Genomic DNA, 20,597 nt, shown 5'->3' with positions numbered 1-20,597 from the left:
TCTGCTGGCTGTATCATGAATTGGTTCCCATTATTCCAGGGTTCACTCTCATTAAGTAATGAGGATGGTCACTTAAGACACCAGGTACAAATCTATACATTACTGTAAAGAATGAAAAAAAATCAGATTGTCTAGCAAGAAAGTAATTTAGGGGGAAATTAAGGAATTACTCTACCGCTTTTAATATTAAAATAGTTTGAGCCTCCTGCTTTCTAAGTCCGAATTATGATAAACATTTTCCCATAAAAGGCCTTAAGCCCTTTGGGTAACTGATCAGCATTCACTTACTTCTAAGTGGGGCAGCAATAGGCACCTGGTAGCCTGGCTTCCCAGAAATTTCCCCAGTCTAGTCACCTGTGATTCTCTAGGACGTGGGTGGGGGAACTTCGCTAGGTCTCCCGGGAAGTACATCAGAATTACCTGGCGAATTTTTCATACCACATCCTCTCTGTGCTACCACTACTCCTCAACCTGAGAACCCTGGAATTCGGGGCCCTTCCAAGTGCAGAAGCCACCATCACTGAGAGGATGCCACTTCAGTTAGGTGGGAGGGAACCAGAGATGAACTGAGTAAATAGCATAGAAATGGACTTCACTCCAGTGCCCCTTGAGATGAGGTTAAACTCACAAGGACCATCAAGAAGATTTAGATACTGAAACATCAAAACAACTAGATTATAAGGATACTTTAAGTTAAAAACACATGGGTCACAAAGACAGCACTACAGTAGGGCTCCACTATGTATAGAAATCCATTAGTCATAAATTAAGCTGCTAATAGGAAAGAAAACTTCAGTTTCAGAATGATTAATTTACATTTGCATGATTAGTAAGATTACTTTTAATTGCATTTGGGATTAAAAATCTGTAGTTATATTAACTTCAAAGAAAAGAACAATTTAGAATGTCTCAAAATAACCCACAAAAAATTAAGTCCATAAACTATGGCCATGAATCTTACTGTCCTAGGTGAGCAGTAATGGCAATTAAAATATTATGAAGCCTGAGAGATAGAATAAAATTAATGACCATCTCTTCATAAAGTTGAAGGAATAAATTGAAGAGAAGACAATATGTCTGTTGCAAAGAGCAATGCGGTCAGGACACTAATCCACAGCATCCTGGTACCTTCGGTTATTGTTATCCTACAGACAGTATTGTGCATGTTGGCTTAACTTGTATCCAAATGAGAACAAGATCATTTTTTAAAAATAGAAATATATATTCACTTAAAAGAGTAAGAGGTCTCAGAGGAAAAAAAAACCCAAGGTTTTGCTTCTAAATGATGCATTGATCAAAATATTTCGGATTTATATAATAAGAGCTGACACTGAGAAATGGCTTCATAGAACATGACTAGGTGTCCCAAGTCCCTCTGTGGAAGGGGCAGCTCCGCTTTCCTCAGTGAGGACAAGGTGGTTAGTTCAGTGCTGCCCTGTGGTCTGGGGCAGCCCAGGCTGCTGCTCAGGGCTTCGTTCCAGACTGCGTTCTCTTCTCCCCAACTTAGTTCTCTTTCTCCTACTTCACTTCAGTCTATTTCTGTTTTTTAGCCAATATGTTAAACACTGGTAAAAAAAAAACTCCTCTCCTTCTCTGTGGGATCATGCAAAATTTAGCAGAATGCAAGCTCATACCAGAGGGTGTTTGTTCCCTGAGCTGTTCCCAGCATCCCTTTGCAGCTGGTGGGAGCCGTACCTCAGTTAGAGCCTCCAGCCAGTGCCCACAGATTAGACAGAACAATACACACAGAAACAAAAGCATCGGAGTGCCCCTCCGACAGACCGTGGTGCCCAGACAAGCACAGAGAGAGCTGTGAGAAACTTACATGTAAAGGGTTCCACTTCCCAGCCTTCCAGGGTGGCAGAAGGAAGAGAACAAACAAGGAAAATAAGAAAATACCATAGAGAATGTTCTAGAAAAGTCACTGCTCTATACAGAGGGGCAGGGGCTCAATAAGCTTTATTCAAATCAGCCACAGGAATCCTTTTTTTTTTTTTTTTTTTTTTAAACCAAAGGGTTCAACTAAATTTTATTAGAAAAGCATAAATGGGCATATTGCATCAAGCAACCCTTCTCAATAAAAGAAGTTATTAAATTTCTAATCAGTGTAGGTATAATCAGAGAAGGACCAAGGGAGACAGAGAGAGGGAGAGAAAGAACACAGCAAATAATATATTATTAAATCAAAAATCATAAATGTAGAACACAGACAATCACCATCAGTAAAGCAACGCTACAGCTTATGAAGTAAACCAAATAGAAGACAGTAAAATTTTGATTTGTGTTTCTAGTAGGTTGTGCTCAATAAAAAAAAATCAGTAATGATAAAATTTGAAATAATAAATGATGTTCTTGTTGATTTTAGCAATCAAGGAACATGATTATCTGGGACATATTAGAAATGATGAATTTTGTCTTACCTTGCCTTTTGAAATAGCTTTGCAAGCTATTTTTATGATCAAGTAAGACCAGAAGCAGTTCAAGCCTTGTACTAGCAATAGCAGTAGGTTAAAAACCCACCATGAAGGATAAGGTCCAACGATCTCCCAACTTTCAAACAGTGTGGTATTTAACACCCTAAGGAAAAAAAAGACATCATTGAACATAACTTTTCACTTTGCTTTCAGAGAACATCTAGTACCTTCCCAGAAGCAGAATATCAGCAATATCCTCAAACCACTCCCTCCCTGAAAGGCTGACCAGGTGTTTCAAAGAGCCATCCCCTGAACTACTAGGCAGAAGTATCTGAAAGAGCTGGTCTCTCTGTAACCCACCGTCAGGGCCAGAATGGAGCGGCCTCCCTGGGCAGCTACCTGAGAGCTGCGTCTGGGGCTTGGCTCGCATCCCTGCTGGGTCTGCCTCTCAGACTCTGGAAGTTGGCTCATGCCTTCTGGACTCAGACTGCTGCCACAATGAACAATACCCACAGAATTGTGGAATCCCCCTTACTTCCCCGCTCTCCTCCTCAGCTTACTGTAGGGCTGGTTTGGTATTCTAAGAGTGTTGATAAAACGCATCTAAGTGTATTTCCACCACCTGCCAGTGCAACACTTTGCTGGGATCGCACAGGAGAGGTTAGGTGGACAACACTTAGTGCCTAAGGAGGAGGGATGGAAAACTCGGTAATGTAAGACACAGACCGCTCATACCAGAGCAGAAGGTATGATATATAGATAATTTTCATGAAAGAGTGTAATGAGTGCCTTATGAGAAGTTACGAAAAGTACTTTAGGAACCTACAAAAGAAAAAAAGTCATTTATTGCAATTGGAATAAGATATAAAGAAGAAGAATGAAAAATAGACATAAATAGGTTCCGTATCCCCAATTTCAGCAACCCATATTTATAGAACAGAATTAGAACAGAGTGTATCTCTAACCCTGGCACACTAGTTGTCTCTCAAGAACAATAAACATGAATATTAAAATCCTAAAATCAAAAGTATGAAATTGAATTTGACAATTCATTAAATTTAGGTTTATTATTCTGCTACAGGAGTATCCATCCTGGTGGAGGGGGGCCAATATTAGGAAATTTATTAATATAATGCATCATACATCTACAGGACAAATTGGTAAAATCTAATTATTTCAATAACAATGAAAGATATTTGGTAATGTTCAATTCTACAATGCTGATATTTAAAATTTAGGACTTAAAGGACTTATTAATATGATTTTTAAGCAACTCAAATCCAGTTGTCATCACATTTAAGAAATATCCATTTTTTGGTTCTATAACCAGGAACAAACCACAACCAGCCGACGTCACCATTACTATTTATTTATTTATTTATTTATTTATTGTATGTTTCTGAAGTTGGAAACGGGGAGGCAGTCAGACAGACTCCCGCATGCGCCCGACCAGCATGCCCACCAGGGGGCGATGCTCTGCCCATCTGGGGCGTTGCTCTGTTGCAACCAGAGCCACTCTAGCACCTGAGGCAGAGGCCACAGAGCCATCCTCAGCGCCCGGGCCAACTTTGCTCCAATGGAGCCTTGGCTGCGGGAGGGGAAGAGAGAGACAGAGAGGAAGGAGAGGGGGAGGGGTGGAGAAGCAGATGGGCGCTTCTCCTGTGTGCCCTGGTCAGGAATCGAACCCGGGACTCCTGCACGGCAGGCCGACACTCTACCACTGGGACAACCAGGGCCCACCATTATTATTTAACACTGTTCTGGAAGTTCTGGCCATTGACTATGGTAGAAAGTCAAAGATGCCATTTCAAATACGTAGACATTAAATCTTTGTAATTACTTTAAAAACAGCAAATAATCGAAAATTCCAATAACAGAAAATGGTAAAAAATTAGTTTTCATTCTTAATACAGAAATTATGAAGTCATTTTATATAATAAATATGTTTCAAGAATTTATGATAGAGAAAAATACATATCATTTCAACTCCATAAACTAAACATACGTACACACACACACACACACACACACACACATAATGCTTCCTGGAAAGGAATTAATCAAAGCTATTAAAGCCTGTCATTGTGTGGATCAGAAATTATGTATATTTTCCTCTTTATATCCTTTTATTTTCCAAATCTATGGCAAATAATTAGAAAAAAATACAAGTTATTTGTAAAAAGGAATAAATTAGGATAATTCCTATATTCTTGCCTTGTTTATTATAACAATAACATTACTTCAGAACTACCTCTGCTTCTTGACATACTATTCATTTTGACATCAGAGAGGATTCAGTTTAATTTGAACAGAAAGGGGTCCTGTGGAAGTAGCAACAATGACTGCATTATGCTCTTCATTATAAATCAGCCTTTGCTGGATTGTAGGTCGAGAACCATTTTCACCATTACAATTTGCCTGGTTTAATTTGAACAGAGTATCATGCAGTTGCTGAGGACATGGCATTCACACCAATTTTTGCAACTCTGCATTGAATTCATAGGCTTTGCCATGATAATCTGTGGCACATCTGAAATGCCGCTCAAAAGTGATAGGGTTTCTCTGAAAATTGAGTTGGCTGCCTGCAGAGACACTGGGGAAAAGACAATCAGTGCACAAAGGGGTGTATCTCTCAGTGAGAAGCTTGGTAAGAAAAACAATGTATGAGGAATACAGACTGGGGAAGGAGAGATCATTATGTCACCTGGACTCTGAAATAAACCCAGGAAACAGGGCTCCCCCCCCCCCCATAGAATGTTTTGCATGAGAAAACTCCTTTTGAGGCAGGGGCAAACTATTGAAATGGTGGTTACAGAATTTTATTCTTTCTGAGACTACGCTTAGGAGTTTGTACCTTAATGATGCCATTGCCAATCTCTGGTGAGAGTACCGAATCGTGGTTATTCTGAGAGAGGAGCTCTGGGAGGGGCCGTGAGGGAGGCTACTGGGGTGCTGGAAGCATCCTGCAGCTTGATCCAGGTGGTGATTACATGGAGTATACAAACGTAAATATTTACAAAGGTGGAAATGTAGTAAGCTGTACACTGATGATTTGTGTATTATACTGTATATGTGAATTATGCCTCAATAAAATAAAATGGAAAAATGTACTGTGTGGGCCAAACACTGACAGTTGCAAGTTCTGGTTTGCATGATTACTATATTGGTTTCCTTCCTTCCAATACTCTGTGCTCAGTGCGTGGCTTCTAAGAAAATAGACACTCCCCTCCCCCAATTAATAGTTCGCCTACAGCAGGGGTCCCCAAACTTTTTACACAGGGGGCCAGTTCACTGTCCCTCAGACCCCTGGAGGGCCGGACTATAAAAAAAACTATGAACAAATCCCTGTGCACACTGCACATATTTTATTTTAAAGTAAAACAACAAAACGGGAACAAATACAATATTTAAAATAAAGAACAAGTAAATTTAAATCAACAAACTGACCAGTATTTCAATGGGAACTATGCTCCTCTCACTGACCACCAATGAAAGAGGTGTCCCTTCCGGAAGTGCGGTGGGGGCCGGATAAATGGCCTCAGGGGGCCGCATGCGGCCCGCGGGCCATAGTTTGGGGACCCCTGGCCTACAGCGTCAAACCTCCTACAACAGCTCAAAATCAAGTGGTGGAGAGTTTGGAGGTATGAGACACCGGAAAGGACCATTTTCCTTCTCCTTAGTATTGGGTTCACTCAACCACTAGATGGCACATCACACATGCACAAGGCGTGCTCACCTAGGTCTGCCCTGCCAGAACCTTCTGCCGAAGTGTGGGTCCCAGCAAAGAAATCACTTGATCTTCAGGTAACATCCTCCCTTCTAAGAACCCCGCCTGACAATGGGATGAAACACTCCAGTCCACCCTTCTTCTTCCTGCAGGACTCTGAGAAATGGATGCCTTCACTGGTGACCTGCAGACGCATGGCTTACCACCCCAAGGCTGAGCCTTGATGGGTTATTTTAATAGATGTTTAAAGAATCATAAGAATTTAATCTGACTGTGGCTTATAGTTATTTTTTCTCATATTACCTTTTATGGACGCTTCATCTTAAATTTGATTACCACAGAATTACTATACAGGCTATATGAGGCAAGGGTTGGGAGATGCATACATTAACGCAGAAGAGAAAAATGTACTTTTTTTTAAGAAAAGAAAACAGTCTCATTTTGATATGATATTTAAGGCCTTTCTTGTTCACATTCTAAGCATCAGTGTAACATCTGCTTCCCCCACTAAGCCTCAGAATTCAGGGAATCTCATAATGTCATCATATAGCACAGTGTAATAGGATCTTCAACGGTATCTAAATGAGAAAGATACAACCAGTTCTTAATTTCTTCATTCTTAGGACTGTTAACATGTTTAAACTGATTGTCTTTAATATGTAAAATTAAATGAACAGTTTCACTTCCAGTGGACGTCTACGGTGAGACCACGGCCCATGACAAACACAAATGTTGCCTGCACCCCTTCCCCCCTCTACCCCCAACCAAGAACTCCCTCTGAGCCTTCGCTTGAGTATTTCTGGAATGATCAATATAAAAACCACAACTGTAATGAGATTCACATCAAATATCCAAAGAGAGCCACCCGTGCTTTTCTGGGAAAGGTGGGTCAGGGGGTCATTTTGAGGAGTACTGCATAATATGCCAGTGAAGGCACCTTAAAAATAAAAATTTGCTTTGCAGTCAAAATTGGGGTGCTCTTTACTTCAGAGATTTTGAATGGTCTTGACTTCTCTTTCCCAGACCAACCTCAATCTATTTCCTGATGTGTGTTTCTCTGGCTTTGTTGGGCAAACAAGTGTGTGAGGCTTGCTCGCTTGTACTCTGCCTGATTGGTGCACGGGCAGCACCTCATGTGTACAGTCTATGTAAGGGGGCAGGTGCTTGCCCTCAGGGCGGCAGATTGTAGATTGCAAATTACCTGCCACCATTGGGAGGGGCCACTGTTTGCTTTTGTTTGCCAGAGAAGGGGTTTTTTTTGTCCTGGCCTGTTTTGTCCTTCAGCCCTGAGAGAGAGAAGCGATTTTCCCTGCCTGCTTGCTCATCCTCTGTTGCGAGACTCTAATAAACAAAATGGCCGACCATAATTGATGTCACCCCAATAAACTCAATAAAAAAGATAAAATAAAAGTAAATGCTGATAGAAAAGCATGTACAATTTACTCTGAACTGAAACCACTGGCAGTTAATACCTGATAGTCAGTTAATGAATTCATTGTTATATCTCTTTGTCCTGGGTTTCTAAGGCAATACAAGTTCTAGGATTAAGCAACATTTTGGTCTAGAATTGGGTAGTCAAGGCTGACAACAGTACTTGCAATGTTCTTTTAACCAGACAGACAGCCCCACCTGCGGCTCCAATTTCTTTACAACCCTGGTGTTTGTCAGCAAGTTCTCTTTTAGGAGGCTGGTTTCACATGAAAATGATTTCTCTGTCCCTAACAGGAAAATAAACTTGAAAATGGATGAGCCATCTAGCTTTCATTTAGCAATGGGCACATCAGTTCTGCTGCATTCTTATCTGAATAAAACATGGGGTCAATTCATTTATTTTTACCTTTAAGTCAGAGCCTGGCCAGACTTAGATATTGGTCCCTCGTATCACAGGAGGTTTGGAACTAGTGGCTTCCTGGGTGGGGTAAATAGATTTTTTCCCTTCCCTTCCCTTTTCTTCCCTTCCCTTCCCTCCACTTCCCTCCCTCCCTCCCTTCCTCCCTTCCTCCCTTCCTTCCTCCCTCCCTCCCTCCCTCCCTCCCTCCCTCCCTCCCTCCCTTCCTTCCTTCCTTCCTTCCTTCCTTCCTTCCTTCCTTTCTTCCTTCCTTCCTCCCTCCCTCCCTCCCTCCCTCCTTCCCTCCCTCCCTCCTTCATTCCTTCCTTCCTCCTCCCTCTCTCCCTCCCTCCTTCTCTCTCTCTCTCTCTTTTTATTTTAAGATTTTACTTATTGATTTTAGAGAGAAGAAAGAGAGAGAAGCAGGGAAGGAGCATGAAGCATCAACTCATAGTTGCTTCTCATATGTGCCTTCACCGGGCAAACCTGGTGTTTTGAACCAGCGACCTCAGCATTCCAGGTGGACTTTATCCACTGCACCACCAAGGATCAGGCCAGATGTTTTTCTCAGAATTAGTCATTGCCTTTTTGCTACCCCAGTTCCTGTCTGTCTACCTGAATTCCCAAACCCTTCTACTGCTGGGTCTGCCTTTCTATGTTCCTGACCTGCCAACAACCTGAGTGCCTCTAGCCCAGGCTCGGGCCTTCAGGGTATATCCAGATTCCAGCTGCTTGTTTCCAACCCTCTGCCTATCTCTTTGTTGCTTACATGCCCCGAACACAGCCTTTTCCCTGGTTCTAATTGCTCTTTATTGAGTAATTACTATGTGTTGAACACTGTGCCAAACATGTGAGGTACATTGTTTCACTTAATCCTTTCAACATCCCTGTGAGATCCCTACATAGTAGAATAATTAGACTAGCTAATATTTACTGAGCATTAACCTTGCTAGGAACTGGGCTTAGGCTTTATATGCACAAACTCATTTCATCCTAATAAAATAAGCCCAGCGGGAAAATTCTATTTTTTTTTTAAATTAAGTATTATTGTATCTAGTTTACAGATGTAGAAATAGAAGCACAGGAAGTGTGATTCTCCGAAAGTCAGATCTAGTGGGGGGGAGTGAGCTGCGATTTGAACTCACCTATACCCTGGTTTGGGTGCTCAGGCCCTACTACTCTAAGCTCACTCTTCATCCAGCGCTCCTCGACCTTTCCCAGCTCTTCACCCCTGGCCCATGCCCAGAGCCTGCCCACCAGCAGGTATGACAGAGAGGGCGCTGCCACACCGGCTGCTTTAGCGTCTGTGGTCCCCTCGCCTGCCACCCCCTGCTTTTTCCTGTGCATTTTATTTCTTGGGCTCCTAATACAGTTTCTGGTAGCCGTATGGGCTCTTCTTGTTTAAATGGCCCATTTGGGCTTATTTACTTGGTTTCCCCACTTTGGCCCGACCCATTCAACCCTTAAGTCCCAATAGAAAGATCTTCATTACTGAACATCATATAATAATACTTACGCTATAAAATTAGATTCTTTCTAAATTCAGCTCAGCATAGGGGACAGCCAATCCTGTGCCCTTGTCTTTGGATTTCTCTTTGAAAAGTTTAGGACATAGGCGTATTTCCAAATATCCTTCCCTTCCTCCCCTTCTTCCTCCCCCCCTTCTTTCTTTCTTTCTTTTTTTTTTTTTTTTTTTTTTTAGAGAGGAGAGGGAGAGAAGGTAGGGAGGAGCTGGAAGCATCAACTCCCATATGTGCCTTGACCAGGCAAGCCCAGGGTTTCGAACCGGCGACCTCAGTGTTCCAGGTCGACGCTTTATCCACTGCGCCACCACAGGTCAGACCCTCCCTTCTTTCTTTCTTTTCTTTTCTTTTTCTTCCCTCCATTCCTTTTCTTTTTTTTTAAGCGAGAGGAGTTAAGAGAGACAGACACCCTGTCTTGGGTTGATGCTTGAATCATCCAAGCTATCCTCAGAGCCTGGGGCCAATGCTTGAATGGATCGAGTCTCTGGCTGTAAGAGAAGAAGAAGAGAAGGGGAAGAGGGAGAAGAGAAGCAGATGGTTGCTTCTTCTGTGTGCCCTGACTTGGAATCAAACCTGGGAATGTCTACACACCAGGCCAATGCTCTATCCACTGAGCCAACGGGTCAGGGCCAAATATCCTTTACTTAAAAAAAAGTTTGTGAAGGCTGAAGCCTATTGGGCAAGTGGGAATCTAAGAGACACTGAAACCCCAGGGATGCATCCTTCAGTTTTCTAAGAGAGTATAAAACAATCCTCACACCCTCAGAGGCGCAGGATGAAAGACCCAACTCGGAAGCGTCCCCAAACCTGTGTGCTCTTCCCTGAAAGGCTGCTCTTTGCTTTGATCCTTTGTAGGAACCAGTCCTAACAAGGCCAATGACGGCCAAGTGCTTCTGGCTGAGGTGGAGCAAAATGCTCACACCCTGCCTCTGGGCTTCCTTGTCCCTTTCTCCCTCTTCCGTTCCCTTGGGGATTGGAAGGGTGATTTCTGTAGCAGTGAGAAGAAACAAAAACCACACAAATACCAGTTTGGAACTCTGGTTGTGAGATTGTTTTACTTTTGAAGTGTCTGCGGCTAATCAATGAACTCCATTTAAAGAAGAAAACCTGGGTCCTTCATGGAGTTCACTGAACTTGTTCTTCAGGGACTTCCTTCATCTGCCTAGAAACCTCTCTGACAAGGTAGCAGAGAGGGAGCAGCTCGTGGTCTGGTAGGAAGATCTCATCCGGAGTGTGGCTATTTACCATAGGAACAGAGATGCTGGTCTCGTTTGTGGCTTTTGGGGAGTATCTTTCATTTTGTCTTCCCATACAAGTAGTTGCTGGAACCTGGGGCCATTTACATTTTCTTATCAGCTATTTAAATAGCAACTTCTGTGTGAGGAAGGTATTCAGTAATATAATGTTATAATAATTAAATACATAGAAATATAGAAAAATATAGAAGATATATGAAAATAATCAGGATATAATATTAAAAGCAATTAAGCAAATTAAAGTTATGCCGTCTGGATAGGAATTAATATAGTGTGTACAGACAGGATAAACAGACTGCGTTTCCCGCAGGCCCAGTTAGTGTGTGTGTGAAGTTATATATAGATAAGTGGCTTGATGTCATAACTCTGTAAGTTAACATAAACAAGAGGCTTCCCTAGGAACACCTTAAAAGTGGCTTGATGTGACATTTCACTAGATTAACATAAAAAGGGCTCCCTGCCAGGAACTCCTAAAAAGGTAGTTTGAGGTGATAATCCTGTAGATTGACACCTGTTAGAAGGCCATGGCCAGAAAAGGTACTAAAGCTGAGGGGCCCCCTGCTATGGTAGTCACCCAGACTCCAGTGTGAACACGGACTGTCTCCACGCCGCTCTGACCAAAGACAGCCAAGAGGAGCACGCCAACAGGGCTTACTTAAGCAGTACCCAAGCACACCACAGGATTTGTGAGTAATCAATTGACTGTGTGATTCTTGCAACTAACTTGTGTTCGTGTCTTTCCTCCGGTAGCAGTTGGTCTTGGCACTGATCAGTAGCATCCTCATAGCTGCCTCAAGAGTAGTCCCGAAGAGGCTGTCAGCCCTGCTGATAAGCAAGAGTGTCCCACTGTGTGGGGAAGTCGAACTGGGGGTACCTGATCAATGTAGTAGAGCTCAGGCTCTACTGGGACAACAGGCTCCTAGGTCAGAATGGCCCGCAGTGTGGTGGGTACGTGGTCCCTCCACGGGAGTGACGCGATCTGTAGCTGCCCAGGGAAGGCAGGGAGGCACGCAGCATCCGTCTCTATGCCTATATTCTGGAATGCTACACAGAGATTCAAAATGAGCCTCTCTAGAGGTGAATGGCAAAAAAGCATCAGTAACATGTGTCACTCTGTCGTCCACTAAAACAATTCTTTTATGAGAGCTTGAGTAATACTTTCATTTGAAAGATGTTCAAAAAATTTTTATGTTTATTAGATAGTAACCTGTAAAGTCAACAGGGCAGATATAACACCAATATTTTGGCCAGGAGATCACGATCCCCAGATAGTATTAATTACCCCAAATCATAATATTGCAGTTCTGTTTTGAGCCTAAACATATTATCTCCTGGTCTCTTTCTTTCCTGTTGTTTAAAAAAAGTTATGTCAAAGCGGAGGTTGCGTGCTCTTGATAAAGCTTTTAGCAGATAAGAGGTGAAAGGGGGCTCAGAAGCCATCATGTCCAGGCTGGCGGGACAGGGAGCATGCCAGCCCTCTGCTTTCCGGAACCCTGAGGGGTTCCAGCAGAGTCGTGGCTCTCAGGGAGACTCTCGGTGTTTCATTGCTCCGGGGCCAGACCCAAGCCACTCTGTTGAGAAGCTGGAAGAGAGTGTGTGTCGCCGTGGAAACTGAGTGTGGAGCACAGCTATCAGAACTTCAGGCCAGCCTGCCGTCGTCTGCCTAGAAACCCGCTTGTGAGAGTTCTCAAGGAGGCACTAGAATTGTCCAAAAAATTCTGAAAACTGAACAGATATTGATTGTATATATTTCAAAGGAAAAAAAACATATCCCCACTAGTGTATGTACAGCCTTTGGCCCTTTAAGAAATGCAGTCACCTCGCATGCAGGCTGGCAGGTCCAAAAGGTTTGCTATCTGTTGTTCCTGGAAGGCAGTCCCCCTGCCCCGTCCTTCCTGACTTCTTTAGTCTAATGTTCAGTTCATGTCTCAACTCTAAGGCATTGACCACAGTTCCTTCGGCTCTCTGGGTTACCTTCCGGCCCCTCTGGGAAACTCCGCCTGCTTGGTACTCCCTGCTCTGTGTTCCTGTTCTCCCCACACTAAGCCAGACCAACTCCTCTTTTTTGCTGAAGGGGGAGAGAGAAGGTGGAAGCAGGGGTGGGGAGAAAGGAAGGAAGAGGACAGTCTCTGTCTCCTGCCCTGGTTGTCTTAGGTCTCTGCTCTAGTTAGCTCTGTGTGTGGCATTTCTAAACATGTAATAATGAGCCACAATCATTGGATTCTGCTGACCTTATCTCGGAGAAGGGTTACCAGTACTTTTTTTCATCTCTGTGTTTTATTTAAATATATTCATCGTTCAATCTTCACTTTTACTTGAGCAGCGATTTTCAACCTTTTTCGTCTCATGGCACACATAAACTAATTACTAAAATTCTGCAGCACACCAAAAGATGTATTTTTTGCTGATCTGACAAAAAAATGAGTTTAGTTTTGATTCATTCACACTGGATGGCTATTGTGTTGGCTGCTGTCATTTTTTTACTTGACAATCTAAGGGAAAAGAGGTCAGTGCCCCCAACTAAATAGCCAGGTATTGCAAGTTTTAAAAATTCTTGCAGCACACCAGTTGAAAACTGCTGTCTTAGAGAAATGTCCTGGAAATTTTGAAAGTGTTACTTCAAAGAGAACATGTATCACAGGCCTGCAGCTGAGGGACACTGCACCACATTATCTTTCCTATCTTCCGGCTGGCAAGAGAGATCCAGTAAATGTGTCCTTTTTTTTTATTATTATTTAGAAAATTAAACTTAACAGGATGACATTGATAAACACGAGTACTTTGATTTTGGGTAAACACCTCTACATCATTTGGACAATCAATTGATTATGTTGCATACCCATCACCCAAAGTCAAACCATCCTTTGCCATCTTATATTTGTCCCTCTTTATATCCTTCCCCCAACTCCCTTTCTCCTTCCCCACATTCCCCTCTTCCTGGTAACCACTGCATTCTTATTTATCTATGTCCATGTGTCTCAATTTTGTGTCCCACCTATGTGTGGAATCATATAGTTTTTAGCTTTTTCTGATTTACTTATTTCACTCAGTATAACGTTCTCAAGGTCCTTCCATGTTGTTGTAAATGTCACTATGTCATCATTTCTTATGGCTGAGTAGTATTCTTTTGTATATATGTACCACATCTTCTTTATCCAACCCTCTATCTAAGGGCACTTTGGTTGTTTCTATGTCTTGGTCACTGTGAATAATGCTGCGATAAACATGGGGGTGCATGTGTCTTTATGTACCAGTGTTTTTTGAGTTTTGTGGGTATATACCCAGTAGAGGGGTTAATGGGTCATATGGTAATTCTATTCTTAATTTTTTTAAGGAACCGCCATACTTTCTTCCATAATGGTTGTACTAATTTACATTCCCATCAACAGTGCTTCAAGAAATGGTGCTAGAAAAATTGGAAAGCCACATGCAAAAGAATGAATCTTGACTACAGTTTGTCCCCTTGTACAAGAATTAATTCAAAATGGATCAAACCTAAATATAAGACCTGAAACAATAAATTACATAGAAGAAAACATAGGTACTGAACTCATGGACCTCGGCCATAGAGAACAATTTATGAATTTGACCCCAAAAGCAAGGGAAGTAAAAACAAATATAAATGAATCGGACTATATCAAACTAAGAAGCTTCTACACAGCAAAAGAAACTGACAACAAAACAAATAGGCAGCCAATTAAATGGGAGATGATATTTGCAAACAACAGCTCAGATAAGGGGTTAATATCCAAAATATATAAAGAACTCACAAAACTCAGCAACAAACAAGCAAACAATCTAATTAAAAAATAGGGAGAGGACACGAACAGACACTTCTCCCAAGAAGACATACAAATGGCCAACAGATATATGAGAAAATGCTCATTTCCACTAGCTATCAGAGAAAGGCAAATCAAAACCATGAGATACCACCTCACACCTGTTAGATTGGCTATTATCTACAAGACAGGTAATAACAGTAAACATGTCTTTAATAAAGACTTGCCTCTCTAGAGTAGTCTGAGTTGATAAAACACAGTTGTAAGATGCTGAAAATCAAGGGAAACAAACAAATTAAAGAGGGATGGAGGAGCCCTAGGAGAGTGAATATAGAGATTTAGAAAAGAAAAATTTGTTTTGTGAAGCTTTAAAAGTGTGAAAAAACCCCACTATATATATTGAATGGTAACAAGGCAATTGACCAACAAAAAATATTTATAATCATAGCATTCTGGTTAAAAAAGAATTGAAATAATGTTAATTATTGAAACAGTTTCTGTAGAATAGACACTCTTGGGAGTCTGGGTGGGAGTGAGCTTACTCAGTAAGAACTCACAGTACTAATATGTTTGAACTCAACGCCAAAATACCAGGATTCTAGGCTCAGTTTCTGCCTTCGAGGACACTATACTGGTATGAGTCTTTTTTTCTCCCCCAAGGCTATGTTTTCTTATCTGCAAAATAAAGGCTTAAGATGATTACTAAAAGTTTTTTGAATGCTAATACAAATAGCTTTATGAATTCTTATGTTTTCAGGTTTACCTAAAATTTTACGTTTTCTGATTATATTTTCCATGTATATATACTTCATGTGTACAGATAAATTATTCTTTTTTCTTTTTTTTACAGAGACAGAGAGAGAGAGCCAGAGAGAGGGATAGATAGGGACAGATAGTCAGGAACAGAGAGAGATGAGAAGCATCAATCATCAGTTTTTTGTTGCAACACCTTAGTTGTTCATTGATTGCTTTCTCATATGTGCCTTGACTGTGGGCCTTCAGCAGACTGAGTAACTCATATGTGCTTGAGCCAGCGAGCTTGGTGACCTGCACTCAAGCTGGCGACCTCGGAGTCTTGAACCTGGGTCCTCTGCGTCTCAGTCCAACGCTCTATCCACCGCGCCACCACCTGGTCAGGCCAGATGAATTCTTCTTAAGTAATTCATATTCCTTTCTCTAATATTAATAACCAGACAACTAATGTCAAGAAAACCAGACGGAAGATTTCACTTTGCTTTGTTTTACTTCTGGAAATATGGGGGAAAGTAAGAAAGTAGAATACAAGGCATAAAAGCATAGAATCCTATCTTTAGGAAAGAACCAGTGAAGGGTACAAGGCCTTGAACAAGTGTTGTCTCTACGAGAGCAAACCTCGGCATCCTCTGTCTCCACTGCACACTGCAACAGAAAGCAGAAGCAGCCAGACATTTATAGCAAACTACAATGGCTACAGGGATTCTTAGGAAACACTCAGCTTGGGTTTGGTACAGCCACCAGCTGTGTGCTAAGCCCCTTGCTCATATCCCACCAGTGGCCTTTGTATATATCCAGGCAGTCAGGAACACATGTGGCTGGGTGTGACTTGTCAAGGAAAGTGAGAGTCCCCAGCCCTTGGCTCTCATTCCTGTTCAATCCAGCAAAGCTGAAAGCTATCAGCAACCAGTTTTACTGTGTTGCTTTCTTTAACTTTCAATCTGTGCACAAGGCTTGAGGCATAAAGTGCGTGTGTGTGTGTGTTTGTATGTAAACTCGATGCCACTGGATACATATAGAGTCAAGCACAATCAACACTCTTCAGACACCCCCTTCCCTATGGCCAATACACTAACTTATGCTGAATGCAAAAGTGACATCTAAAATTATCAAGGCATCTGGGTCGCCCTCACCAACCAATGCAACTATACACCTGAGAGGGACTTTAAGATAATTAAGACTCAGTATCTATACTCAAAGAGTTAAGAGCAAGTGGAGGAGAATCAAATACATTGATTGTTAAGGCAGAATAGCTGAAATAGTACAGGTGTTCTGGGCAAAGCTAGCATTCTGAGCACAGGTATCTGCAGTCTGGAAAAGCAAAGTGTATACACCTGGAATCATGAATAGTTGCACTGGGCACTTGGAAGGGAGCAGTGAAAGGGGGAATGCTAACTGGCATCATTTTGTAGAAGGTCTTTCTCCCCGGGAAGAGAAGTTTGAACTTACAGTGGAAAACAAGGGGAAATCCTGGATAATGTAGGGATGCATTGGTGGGGGCACTGGATTAAGGCCTTGATTTAGGAAGAATCTCATAGAAACTGTGTTTGGTGTGGTTTTCATCAGTACAGAGAGGGACTTTGGGAATGGTGGGTAGGAGGCTACTGCCCAGATCTTGAGGGTCTCAGAAACAAGAGCGAAAGAGAAAAATAGCATCTTTGAGGAACATACCTCTTTTTAAAAATACTGCCCAGTTCATGGAAACAAGTACACCAGAATGGTGCAGAGCAGTGGGGAAGACGGATGAATGGAAGAATGAGATTCCTAGTGAGAAAGAAGCTCAGATTTACTGATTGACTTGGCACTGGGTCACACAGGGGTTTACAACCCGCTTGCCCTCTCTGTCATCCAACAGTGCTCTGGGTTCTAGTACAGGACCTGGATGATGGCAATCGCATCCTAAACCACATCCTCAATTCTTTTCTCTTCAAGAAAGGCGTTTGAGTCATTTGTAAGAATGGGTTGTTAGTTTTGTAGTAAATGAGAAGTTTCAGTCCTTATTCTGGCCCTCAGCCAGATTCTTTTTTTTTTTTTAATTTTTTTATTAATTTAAGAGAGAGAGGGGAAAGGAGAGAGTGAGAGAGAGAAGCATCAACTTGTGCCATCTAGTTGTTCTATTTAGTTGTGTACTCATTGATTGCTTCTTGTATGTGTCCTGACCGGGAGTCAAACCTACAACCTTGGCATGCCAAAACAATGCTTTACCCACTGGACCACCTGGCCAGGGCTCAGCCCCCAGCTTTTCTTACTCTGACACTTACTGCCATGATCTCACACTTAGATTGGCCATTAGTATCAGCTCTGAGGTAATAGGCTTTTGATCAGGGTCACAACTATCATCAATATTTAGACCAGTGACACACACTATCTTTTGCATATATAACATGAAAGCAAGCAAAGGTAGAAAGGAGAGCATGGTTAATTGTTTGGTACCCAAGAAATGTATGTGGAATTAATTTTATTTTTATTAAATTTGTGCTATATGGACAATACTGTGGGGGATATAGACTAGTGGGCACAAAAAACTAATCTAATCTAGTTGAGGAGCTGGAATTGGGTATAAATTAGTACATTCTATTTGGTGGGTAACGTTATAATATGTATCAAGATGTGATATTCGCTGAGCTTGTGATTCTTATTCCAAACATTTGTCTTAAGGAAGTAATAAGGAATTTATGAAGATTTAGACACAAGGATATTCATATAAATTTTATAATAGCCAACCACTGGAAAATCCTAAATAATGTCCAAAAATAGGGAACTGTAAACAATGACTTTTTCATAAGATGGAATACTCTGCAGCCAATATAATTATGTTATAGAAGACTAATAAAACGAGGACAGGCTTACAATACAATGTTAAATGAGAAAACCAGAGCTATAAACAATATGTGCAGAAAGATCTCATTTTGTAAAGAAAGAGATGTAATTTTAAAGTATATAAAATGTTAGAAACAAAGACATAAAACTATGAACAGAGGTTATATCAGAACTATGGGATGGGATATATTTTTTCTTCTTCATTTTTCCATGTTCTACAAAATTTCTATAATATTTATCTATACTATATATATGATCACATAAGTTGCTAGTAGTTTAAGTTAAAATTTGAGAAGACCATCTGAGAGTGATAATATATGGCCACGCCCTAAGAAAACATCAATAGAGGTCTTAACTGGGCCAAACAGCACAACAGATTTTTGCAGAGACAGATGGATTTTCCCAAAAGCCACCTCTACTGAGTCGCAGAGCCAGAGGGGCAGCTTGGCTTGGCCGGATGTGGTTCTCCTCAAAGTCCCAGCTGCCCGCTCCAGATGCGGAGACCGTCACCGGCAACACTTGCCTGTGGTCGCATCAGCTGCGGCCCTCTGGCCCCTATGTGAGTGGGAGCTGGCATGGCTCCCGGACTGCCCGGGGGAAAGCGGGGCGCACCAGTGGTCGTGAGGTCGCTGCCTGTCTCTAACGGGCTTGTTCGCATTGCTCACTCCAGAAACAGACGCTTTGATTCCATTTGAACAAAGGAGGCCACTCTCCAGATTCATTCATGACTAGGAGTCTGGGAATTCGGAGAGGGTAGGGGCTCAGCTTACACAGCAGAAGCACAGGTGATCACGTCTGTCCCTGCAATGCGCATTTGCTGGCATGTTTGGAGCTGTTTTTGTCAGAGTTCCCAATATTTAGAGCTCAAACACTGGCCTAAGACCTGTAAGACTTGCCTGGTTTGTACTCTCCTTCTGTTATTTTATTTTATGATTTTTGTGAAAAAAAATGTATTTTGCAAGATACAAGGCACAGCCTGTGGAAACTATGGTAAAATCCCTATAATCCTGTCTCGAAGGGCAGGGGGAAGAGGAAAAGAGTGGAGATGAAAAGAGTGAGTTGAGGGAAAGGAAAGGGAAGAAAGGAGGGATGGGCAAAGGGCAGAGAGGAGGAAGAGAGACAGCAGATCCTCTCCGGGAGACCCTGAGCATGTCTGCACCTTGAACCAAGGCCAGGCCTCGCACAGACTCAGCGTGGCATTTCATGCCACCCCCTTTCTAATTACAGGGATGAAAAGGGAGCCACAAGACCAAAGGGTGCTTTGGAACTTAGAGGAGGGACGCCCCTGTGTCAAGCTCAGGGCCTGAAACTTGAAAGCTTCCTTGAATTCTAACTGCCGGCCCGTGTGGTGGGACCACCTGCCGCAGACTCAGGGCAGGTGCACATTCAGACAATGTACTGGGGGAGAAAGGGAATGCACGCTGCTGTGGAGAGAAGGAGGGCAGTAATGCGGCAGCAGCTGCGTGGGGAGGGCATGTGGGTTCAGGAGCTAGGGGCAATGGGCTCTTTTGCAAAAATCCCCACTTCAAACAGCTCTAGGGATGGCAGTTTTATTTGGTACAACTCATCTTCAAATAGCCAAGGACAGTTGACAGAGTATCCTGTGGGTTTCATCCAAAAAGAAAAATAATAATAATCATCATCATCATCATCTAACTGACAGGACAAGACATTCACTCTACTTCTGCTAGTTGTGTGTTTAACTGCACTTATCCATTCAACCTCAATTACTTCTCTCCAACAACCCCTGATCATGAATAGAATGTTTACAGTCAAGAAGCTGAATATAAGATTTCTGCTCTCTCTGACACAAATAGCAATAACCAAGGCCATACCTTGAGTCATCGAGGAAATGTCACACGCACCCTTTGTGACCTGAGTGGACAGGGTCTAGTGCCTTGTCAGGGGTAGGCGGCCTTCAGGTGGCATCTGATGCAGCTTTCACTCACACATCAGAGATGCTGAGGGAAGAAGCACCTCCTCGAGGGAACAGTGGGTAAAGGCTATGAACAGACAGTTCACAGAAGAACTACAAATGGCTTATAAAAACCTGGGTGAAATGTCCCACTGCACTTATAATCCACTGGATACAACACTAAAACAAAAGACACGCGTGCCAGAGAACGGGGCTGAAGTGCCGTGATGTCTGCAGCCTCCTCTGAGACGACCTGCGAACGTGTGTGTAGGAGATGTTCACCGGGTACTGAGGCTGCTAACAACAGGCAAGTGAGGAGGCTGGGGGTGTTCGTGGCGTTCTTCCACATCTTCCATGGGTCTGAGTAAGTCCATATGAACAAATTAAAAGAAATAACACTTAAACTATCAAATCATCAATTGTACATTAAAAAGATGATGAAACACGGCTGTCAAAAATAAAGTCAAAGGGACACTCGTATGTGGCTGGTCAGAGTATAAATTGTTGAGATCTTTATAGAAAATTTGGCCACACATGTAATGAATATTTAAAAGTGATTCTTTATCCTCATCAATTTACCTT

At 42.2% G+C, this 20,597-nt stretch overlaps 1 protein-coding gene across 2 annotated transcripts in view; it reads right to left on the bottom strand.

Annotated features, from left to right (window-relative positions):
- CERS6 (ceramide synthase 6) overlaps nt 1-20,597 on the bottom strand; it is a 347,509-nt gene that overhangs the window by 6,873 nt on the left and 320,039 nt on the right. The window contains exons 9-10 of one of the 2 annotated variants that reach the window (XM_066346008.1): nt 2,421-2,577; nt 1,826-1,849 (exon numbers count right to left, since the gene is read on the bottom strand). In XM_066346008.1, coding sequence (XP_066202105.1) covers nt 1,826-1,849; nt 2,421-2,577 — 181 coding nt within the window. The remainder of the gene's footprint in view (nt 1-1,825; nt 1,850-2,420; nt 2,578-20,597) is intronic. The other variant, XM_066346009.1, reaches the window with a different exon arrangement.

The sequence above is a fragment of the Saccopteryx leptura genome, chromosome 7, assembly GCF_036850995.1.
Source record: "Saccopteryx leptura isolate mSacLep1 chromosome 7, mSacLep1_pri_phased_curated, whole genome shotgun sequence".
Classification (NCBI taxonomy): Eukaryota; Metazoa; Chordata; class Mammalia; order Chiroptera; family Emballonuridae; genus Saccopteryx; species Saccopteryx leptura.
The sequence above is the reverse complement of the archived record's forward strand: the minus strand, read 5'-3'. Positions and strand labels throughout refer to the sequence as shown.